At 40.1% G+C, this 10,198-nt stretch overlaps 1 protein-coding gene across 2 annotated transcripts in view; it reads left to right on the top strand.

Annotated features, from left to right (window-relative positions):
- Positions 1-693: 693 nt before the first annotated feature.
- The window catches only part of LOC306874640 (NACHT, LRR and PYD domains-containing protein 3-like), a 73,249-nt gene continuing 63,744 nt past the window's right edge, over positions 694-10,198 (top strand). For both annotated transcript variants that reach the window (XM_079424787.1, XM_079424786.1), the window contains exons 1-3: positions 694-966; positions 3,995-4,169; positions 4,468-4,572. In XM_079424787.1, coding sequence (XP_079280913.1) covers positions 4,123-4,169; positions 4,468-4,572 — 152 coding nt within the window. In that variant the 5' untranslated portion in view covers positions 694-966; positions 3,995-4,122. The remainder of the gene's footprint in view (positions 967-3,994; positions 4,170-4,467; positions 4,573-10,198) is intronic.

The following is a 10,198-nucleotide window of genomic DNA, read 5'->3' as shown; positions in this document are numbered from 1 at the left end:
AACTAGGGCACTTTCATCACATTTCTCAGTGGCTCCGTCACTTATATTTTGTGTTATAATTCAAAGAATGAGAAGTAGTTCATAATCTCTTACTGGCTTCTATATAGAAGCTGTCCACAAACCAAACAAAGCAAGCCCCGCAAATAATATTAAATATTTAAAAAAACAACTTTTATACAGACACTTCATATGTAATGGTATTTTATTATTTTTATTGCATTTAATGTATTCTACTTTCAATATAGCATTTGCAATGGGCTTTTAAAAGCTGTTTTTATGCATGATTTAGCCTGATTTTTTGTTGCATTTACACACTTTTGACCAGCAGGCATCGACTAGCAACCATAGTTTTGCCATAGTGGTGACTTAAAAAATATGACTCTTTCCTTCAGTGATCCTGCTTGTTAACATTAGCTGTTTTCACTAATGGTCAGTCATCATTAAAATAACCACTTAATTATTTCATTAACTTAGACTATGCTTCAGTGTTCATTTTAAGACTTCATTAAAGGATAATTAATTTAACACTGGGGGTTTTTTGCTTTTTGTTTTTATATAATTGAATTGATTTGTTTTATTTTTTAAATTTAAACTTACATCCACATTATTAGGCCCATTGCTTTCTTTGATTCTGACATTACTAAAGAAAATAATTACGTACTAGACACAATATTCCATTTCTATCCTGTAGGGGGAGAAAGTGGTGAGGAAGTCGACACTGACAGAGTCATGAGTTTGATGTGTTATAGAGTGCTGCCTTTATATATTCATCTTAACAGCTGTCATGGTGTCTGTGCCAACAGCCTAGTGGGTGAGTCCCAGCTCGTGAACATTTCCTGAAAGGTTTTTGAAAGGTTTTTTTTTGGTTTGAAAACTTAAGATCCTCCTTGTCGGTCGGGTGACACATGAAAGAGAAACTATCATAGAAGGATCCATTTTGTCATGAGGAAGTAATCAAGAAAAACAGTGAGTATCACTATTTCAGTGTCGTTTTGGACAGTCAAAATCAGTCCAGACTGGTTTAAAGTGAAGTATAACTATAAGCTGTATCAGAGATGTTTACAGGTTTTTTTTTTACAATTGCTAACAAGCACTGTTCAATGCTAAAGCCACATTTTCATAACATTCACCGAAACAGAAGTATATGCGGACCAAACTGAATTATTTTTCACTGCTTTCACACAAAATGCATTCACTGACCACATTTTCAAAACTCCATGAGCACTTTTTGTCATTCATACTTCACCACCTGCTGAACAATATGTGTAGCACGTTTCAAATGCTTTCAAAACTGATAAAAGCATATTGAAATGCTTTTGGCAAATGGCAAATTCTGTCCATTTCTGCAGGAATTATATTGAAATATACAATTTTAGCAGGATATTTACTATGAAATTAAATAATAATTATTCCAAACATAGCTACCTATAATTTCAACTGAAAGCCAACCCAGGTGTCCTATTTTCAGTCTTTTTTCTTTCTTTGTTTGTTTTTTGATAAATCAGAATGGCTTCAGAATGATTTTATTTGGAAACATAGATCAAGGAAGACACATTGGTGGGGAAAAAAAGAGTGGCAAAGAAAGAACCCTCGCAGTACATCCATCCATCCATTTCTTTCATGCATTTTCCAAAGTACTTGTCCTCTGTAGGGTCATGGGGAGGCTGGATGCTTTCCTGGGTCATAGGCAGGAAAACACCCTGGACAGATGGAGAGTCTATCACGGGGATGACAAACACACACACACACACACACTTACAGTCTCCACTTTTAATTGATTTATTTTGTATTTTCATGAATAAATTTAGTAAATGTTGATGTTTTGTTCTTTTTATTGCCTTTTTTGTTTCTTTTAGTGCTTCAGTTATCTGAGCTTTTTCCCTATATCTTTTGGTATGTAAATATATAAGGAGAAAAATGCAGTTTTTCTCATTCATTCTTTGTGCTGTAATGCAGTCAGTAAAATAAAAAGATGTCATTCTAATTGTATAACGAAATACTTGTGAAAAATAATTCAAACTTCAACTATACAGTAAAAGTTCAAAATTTATGCAATGCTCCATATTGTTTGTGATTTTAAGGTCAGTGGGTTATGAATGAAATGTCAGCTAACAATTTTGAGTTCTAAGAATGTTTTAAAAACTTTTTTTTGGTTATTGGAATATTCTATATGTCCAGTTTTCTTAATGTTAGTGGAAAGTTTTTTTAAGGTTAGTATAGTTGTTCCTGAAACATTCTTTCAACTTAATTTTCAATAATTACTATTATACTATTATAATTACTCCGCATTCTAGGCATTGTATCCAAGTCCAGTGTTGAGTCCTAGTAATTAATCAATTGAGCAGAAGTGTGACTTAAAGAAAGTTAATGAGATAATTAAGTGACTAATTAAATGATGATTGTACATTAGTGATGAACACCTGCTGAATCACAGAGGATCAGATGTTGATGTTTTATTGGTTAAAATGATGCCACCATCATGGAGATCAGTGTTTGTTTTAGTTGGGCTCTTGACCCTTTTAATAATTCTAAGCAATAGAAGTGTTGTTTCACAGCAAGCATTCGTGCATTGCTGAATCAAGCCTTGAGGTAGCAGATGAGCTTACACTTTCTGCTTGTAACTCATGATGAATGAACATCGTGAAGATGTCTCTCTTTGGTTTACTGATTGACATTCAGCTATTACTGAACTACCGAGAAATAAAAGTCTTATTGAAAAAATGCTACCATAATACTTCAACATTGAGGAAAAAAATACCTGTATCAGCTCAGGGTTTTAGATATGAACACTTATCATATGATCCTCAACAGTGGTGACAATAATTTTTCATACTGCAGTGCATGATGGGAGTTTTTACTATGGTGTTACCCAGCATGCATTTTGTTGATTTTCACCATTGTTGAGATTCATATTCTGGTTCATGATGTCTGCGTGTGTCTAAATAGAATTGGAGCTAAAATGTTTATATGCATTACATGGATTTAAAACTCATTCACTATAACGATTAGTGCAATACTTTGTTTGCATGCTGTAGTTTCACAGGGTTGATTGTGAAAAACCTAAACATACATATATAAAAAAGCAAAGCTATTTTGATTGTAATCAGGCCATCTCATCATATGAAAACAGCTAGCAGCTGATCACTGTAGAGCACTGATCTATCTGCTTTACTACACCACATGCGTTGTTACAGAGAGAGAGTTCACACAGGAGTCAAGGGTCAAGAGCCCAATTAAAGCAAACACTGATCTCCATGATGGTGGCATCATTTTAACCAATAAAACATCAACATCAGATCCTCTGTGATTCTCAATAACAGCAGGTGTTCATCACTAATGCACAATCATCATTTAATTAGTCACTTATTTATCTCATTAACTTTAACTCTTTGAAAGTCCCACCTCCGCTCAATTGATTAAAAACTAGGACTCGACACTGGACTCGGATACAACACTGGTTTCACCCATTATTATGAGAACGTTTAAAAAACCTTCTACAAACCACGTGTAAATAACATTTTTGTCTAACCATTTAAGAACATTATTAAAAACCAATTAACTTTGAACAAACGTTATATTAATATTACTGGAGGAATGTTTGTTTATAACCTTGACAGAACCTTGAAAGAATGTTAGCCAAGTTTTGAGAACGTTCCCTGTTAGCTGGGATGGTGGAACAAACTTACTCTGTGACATGCATTAAGTCTTTTGTTGGTCTGAGTGAGTTTTGGAAGTGAGATTAACTGTTTGGTCAAGATTCATGTTGGTAATGCAGACTGTGTGAACAGTTTAGAAAATGTGGCTTCAGTATTGAACAATGCGTGTTAGCAAAAACTGTAAACAACATAAAGAGATTAAAACAAAATCTGTAAATCATCAGATTCCAACTTTACTTTCATTTAACACAGTGCTTGTCTTAATTTGTTATGCTGTTTGTGAAAAATTTGGTTCTGTGTAAATAATTTCTGGATAAAATTGTTTTTCATCTGTGCAGGTCATTACTGTGGACCAAATGTTTTGCGTCAGTGGAGGATTTGAGAAAATTAATCGCTGAGTTGATTCATAACTCACTCTGTGGACCAATATCTGCATCTGCTTTTAGATGAAACCAAAGCCTTCAGAATGGATCTATCTGAAGAATATGAAATAAACTTAAAGACAGTCAAGAGGTGAGAAAACTTTAAGGCCCGGTTTCACAAACAGGGCTTAGACTAAACTAGGAAATTTCAGTAATTTTTATTAACATGCCTTAGAAAAACATTACTGGTGTGCATCTCGATACAAAACAAAGGCACTGATATATTTTAAGATCAGATAGTGCAAGTTTCTTTCAGTTAAAACAGCTCAGACTTACATTTTAGTCTGGGACTAGGCTTAAGCCTTGTCTGTGAAACTGGGGGTAAATGTTTCACACATTTAATGTTCAGAAACAATAAATGCATACTACAATAGCATTTTTATTTATAGTCTGATTCAGGGGGGTGAATCAGATTTACCTGAACACATCGATGTGTCTGTGAGGAAAAATCTTTCAGATCTCTGCAGAGAGGAAGACTCTTCTGTTGACTCCAGGTGAGATATCATGAGTTACATATATACTGTAGGTGTGGTGCATTATGGACATTGTCACCTGGGGGCTATTTCATAAAAGACGCTAAGAAAAGCAGGGATTAAAGTCCAAAACCTGACTTGAAATAACCTAACAAATCAATCGGGACTAAAGCGGTTTCATAAAGGACAATTCAAGTTAACGCAATCTGACTAATTCGATCCAGGTTCAATGAGTCAGGATAATGTGACGAACGCGCTTATTCTGAAGCAGCCCTTAATGTCGATCATGGATCAATTCGATCCACCTTCGCAAACAGCGAATATTTGTGCTGTTTAACGCATTTGAAACATTGTGTTTTCCTCAGTGCATAACTGACACGTCACAGGTATATTTTTCCTCTGTAAATGTCAGAAAGTCATGCAAATATATCCATTTAGCTCTCAGGAGTGGGCGAGGTTTACGCGAGTGAACGATGCGCACTACACTGACGGAGCAGGATAGAATAATAGTGCAAGAATTCTGAATAAAATATACATTTTGCTAAAAATATTTGTTGTTGGACATTAAATGTGGCACATAGAATTTTAATCCTACATTTAAGTGTATTTTTATGATAGCAGTAACTGTTAATCAAATGTAAGCTGGCTAATACAGCAATAGCTCAAATGAGTTAAATGTGTGTTCCTCTTATCAGTTAAAATGTACTCTGATTTCTATTGTTTATTTAATTTTTTAATTCAGTGATTTTCACTTTTGATTGTGTTTTTATGCTTTAATGCTTTAAAGAGCCATTTTAGATTGTAATGTTTTAATGTTCTAATAACCATAGGTACAGCTGTCATAAATTCAGAGAGAAAGGCTGCATGGCTAGAAACTTCTGATCAACTGAATGCACTAGTAGCCACAATGTTAAAATGTCATTAGCCTACATTTTGGGCACAATACATTAAATACAGTTGGTTATAGCCTATTTTTTTATTTATTTGATTATTTAAGGTGTATTTTCTGTATACTTTTATTTTTGGACCGATAATCTCTTCTACTTTGGCTCTCAACGAAGGAGGACGCATTTTTATTCCCTCTCCTCCCCTTACCCTGCCTGCTTTGCTCTCTTGTCTCGTCTACTGTCTTGAGAGACTCTCTCTCTCCAAACTGAAAAATCATGGATTTGATCAACTGGTCTCTCAACGCAATTGACACCATTTGGGTTCGGGGGACCTGGCTGTCCTGCCGGAACGTTTGCAGCTGGCTACACGATGGACGCATGGGAAAGGTGGCGTGTCGTGTGTCTGGTGGCTCTTTCCATGGAGGACATTGAAGATATCTACCTATTCGGAACCACGATAACAGGATTTCTGCTGATTGGATTAGGCTTTGCCCTGGGTTATCGAAGAATTCGGGAAACAGGAACAGCCATCAAAAGCCTCACAAGGCTGCCCATCATGATTGAAAAATTTATGGATTTGGAGACCAGAATGAACAAAGAGAGTAGCTGTGAAAATCGGAATGCAGCTACTCGCCCCAAGACCAAACAATCGCAATCTTATCTTCTTTCGGCTTCCCTCATCCAACATTGACCTCGGACAAGGCTGTTGTTGGAAACAATCCCGGGAAGAGCACTGCAGTGTGACGCTCTCGCGTCCCCCCCCCCCTTCCACAGACACCTGGTGATTGTTGACTCTGTCTGGGTCCTGACCAAGGCTGCCTCCATGGCAACATGCTGTGTCGCTATCACAATCTGCGGACTGAGACAACTTGTTTTGAATGCCAGCGGGGGAGGCTCTCCAGGCCTTCAAAATGCACGAACTCTTACACACATACATAAACTCATACGCACATATATACAGATATGCACTCACCTCCCCACCCCCGATCCATCGCCTTCGCCGCTTTGTACCGCCAGTCTGACAAGCGGGTCTGTGACCAGCGCCGAGAATGGCTGCAGGACCGGATGGCTGCTTGCCAGAGATGGATTATCTCCCCTGTTGCAAGTTATGTGTCTATGCTGTACTGAGTATGTGCTTTTGTTGCTGGGGTGTTTTTCCTGTTCTCACACTGTACTCCCAAGGGAGCATAGTTTGGGGGTCATTTTTTTCTCCCCCCTTCCTCATGTTATGCTGTATTTCTTCCTCAATTACCCTGTCTTCCTGTCCTGTCTACCCCGTTGTCATATTGTATGTATGTTATGTATGGACAGGTTGATGGCTAATTTCGCTGGTACTTGTGAATAGTGACAATAAAGGGCTACTACTACTAATAAATTCAACTGATTGTATGTGAGAGAGTCAGTGGTAATATTGATGCGTTGCTATTGGTCAGTGTTAGAGGAGCTCAGCTTAGCCTGACAGTTAGCCTGCTCTTGACCAGGTTAGTTTGCCAGTATAAGTTGCCACAGTGACTTAGCTTGAGCTATGGTAATTTTGCTTTCAGAAACCAAATCAAGTGAAAATAAGTCATAATTACTGAAATAAGCCTGGCTTATTTGGTAAACTTGTTTTATGGAACAGGCCCCAGGTTCGTTTCCCAGCATAAGTTACCAGAGTGACTGAGTTTGAGCTATGTTAAATTTGCTTTATGAAACCAAATTAAGTGACAACAAGTCAGACTAACTTAAATAAGCCTGGTTTATTTGGTAAACTTGTTTTATGAAACAGCCCCCTGGTGTCCTTGTTGCTGCTGGACATTTCTGTGTCAGTCTGTATCTACAGGGTCCTTTTCAAAAAATTAGCATATTGTGATAAAGTTCATTATTTTCTGTAATGTACTGATAAACATTAGACTTTCATATATTTTAGATTCATTACAACACAACTGAAGTAGTTCAAGCCTTTTATTGTTTTAATATTGATGATTTTGGCATACAGCTCATGAAAACCCAAAATTCCTATCTCAAAAAATTAGCATATCATGAAAAGGTTCTCTAAACGAGCTATTAACCTAATCATCTGAATCAACTAATTAACTCTAAACACCTGCAAAAGATTCCTGAGGCTTTTAAAAACTCCCAGCCTGGTTCATTACTCAAAACCGCAATCATGGGTAAGACTGCCGACCTGACTGCTGTCCAGAAGGCCATCATTGACACCCTCAAGCAAGAGGGTAAGACACAGAAAGAAAAAAGGCTTGAACTACTTCAGTTGTGTTGTAATGAATCTAAAATATATGAAAGTCTAATGTTTATCAGTACATTACAGAAAATAATGAACTTTATCACAATATGCTAATTTTTTGAAAAGGACCTGTATATATGTGTATTGGTCCATTTTATTCTATAATGCTTAACTGAAAAGTGCACATGGGCCAGATTCCTTTTGTTTACAGAAAGACAACTCTTTAATCTTTTCATTTCAGTAATTCAGAATTACCTGACAAATAATTACTTAAAGGGAGGTTGAAACAGTAAAGGTGTTTCCCTTTCAAGGGAACTCGAACTGCGTCCTCTAGAGGTCGCTATGGGGAACTCCATCTACGTGACCCGTGTCTGAAGCATATATACAAAAACACCAAATTTTGGCCGGCGACAGCCTATGACGTCACTCCCGGTGCGACCATAGTATAAGAGGGCGCCGGGAGAAAGCATCATCCTATTCTTCGTCTTCAATGACTGGTTTGTTTGAAGCGTGCATTTACGAGGTAAGAACGGTTTTCTTTAAAACGTATTATGGCGAGCACTAGCAAGGCGTTTAAAAGATGTGTGCATCCGTGTCCGCGTTATCTGACACCTGATGACTCGCATAATCTTTGCGTCTTTTGTTTGGGTGAAGAGCACGCACGCGACGTTCTCGAGGGAGCAGTTTGCGTGCACTGTGAGCGTTTTTCTATGAAAAAGCTCTGCTCTCGTTTGTCTCTCTTTTCGAGGAAAGAGGGACAGCCATCTGCTTCCCACGGCTCAGGACCCTCTGCTGCTGAGGCACGGAGGAAAATGAGCTCGTGGGGCTCGCAGGTGAGTCTCGCCTGTGAGTTAGAGAAGGGGCTTTCTTTCTCGCGCTCATCAGTCGCGGGCGAGGGCGAGCTGCTGGATGACGATGACGCGATTTCGCTGACGTCATCTGATCCAGCGGCTAGTGCTCTGCTGGGCTCTGCCCAGGAAGAGCAGGAGATGTCTGAGGGTGAAGAAATTGAGACTGAGCTCTCTCAATCCTCCTGCCCTGCGTATGATGAGTTGTTGGAGGTTATGGAACGCGCCTCGGCGAGGCTTGACTTGCCGTGGAAGCGGGCCAAGGTAGTGGCGCCACGAGGTCGTCTCGATGAGCGCTATCTTTCTGGCCATAACCCCCCAGCTCAAGTGAGCCTTCCCTTCCTTCCTGATCTTCATGCGGCGGTTGAGAAGGAATGGAAAAAGCCGTTTTCCGCTCGTATTTAAAGATTCCAGCATACCAGTTATGCTAACATCGAGGGGATGCGTGAGAACGGCTATGAGCAGATGCCCCCCATAGAAGAGACGCTAGCTAGCTATCTCTCTGAGGGCAAGACATCCTCTCTTCAGGTTCCTTCCTTGCCATCTAAGCCCCTTCAGACTACGTCTCGCTTAAATGGTAAGGCGTACGCAGCAGCAGGTCAGGCTGTCGCCTCGTTGCACACTATGGCAGTGCTTCAGGCGTGTCAGGCTGATCTGCTGAAAGACCTGGATAAAGGTCAGGGTCTTTCACCTGACGAGGTGGCTGAGTTGCGCCGCACCACTGATCTGGCTCTCCGAGCCACTAAGCAGGCCGCCTCTGCTATGGGCAGGTCCATGGCGGCCATGATGGTAACTGAGAGACAGCTGTGACTGAACCTGGCAGACGTTGGGAAGAAAGAGAGGGGCTTTCTTCTCGATGCTCCGGTTTCGCCTTCCAAACTTTTTGGTACCTCCGTCGAGGCGGTGGTTGAAAAGTTTAGGGAGGCGAAGGCTCGCTCAGCGGCTTTTAAAACCTTCATCCCTAGAAGGTCCAGGTCTGAACCCAAACAACGCGGGGGTCCTGGCCCATCTAGATCTAAGGATCAAAGATGGGTGCAGAAGGCTAGTGTCGCGACTCGCGCCCCTCCCCTGCCTCCGGGTAGGGCCTCAGGGAAGCGCAGGTCGAAGAGAGGTAGGCAGAACCTGAGGGACGTGGTCCGGATGAGGCGTTCTCAACACTCTCAACCGGGCCAGGGTCAGAGTTGAGACATCTCTCTCTCCTTCAGGGGGCCTGTACATCTGCCCTCATTTCCCTCTCTAATTCCCCTGCAACCTCCGTTCAATCCACCTAACTGAGGTTAGGTGAGCACCTCCTGCGCTCACATTTTTCATAACATCAAACCGGACCTATGATGTTTTGGTTAGGTTCTATGTTTTTAGAACCTACCTTACTGATGGTCTGGACCTAAGGCTACTTCGCCTCTGGTCTGTTCTTATGCGCGGGGTCTTTGGAAAAACGATCCAATTTTTATCCAAAAAGTGGTACTGAGCTACTTTATTACAATGCTTGGCTCTGAGGAGCAGCATTTTTCTACACTGGCCCTTTTGCTGTTCAAACGAGGCCATGTTAGGTGTAGCTTAGAACTGCCACCCTTATTAGGGTCTTAAGAGCAGTTTCCCTGAGCCCTTGTTGCCTGTTGTTCAGTTACCTATTATCCTGATACTAGTTCCAGCAGCTTGTTCGGGTTGTTAGGTTCTTCTGTTTGTAG

The sequence above is a fragment of the Barbus barbus genome (genome assembly GCF_936440315.1).
Source record: "Barbus barbus genome assembly, chromosome: 9".
Classification (NCBI taxonomy): Eukaryota; Metazoa; Chordata; class Actinopteri; order Cypriniformes; family Cyprinidae; genus Barbus; species Barbus barbus.
The sequence above is the reverse complement of the archived record's forward strand: the minus strand, read 5'-3'. Positions and strand labels throughout refer to the sequence as shown.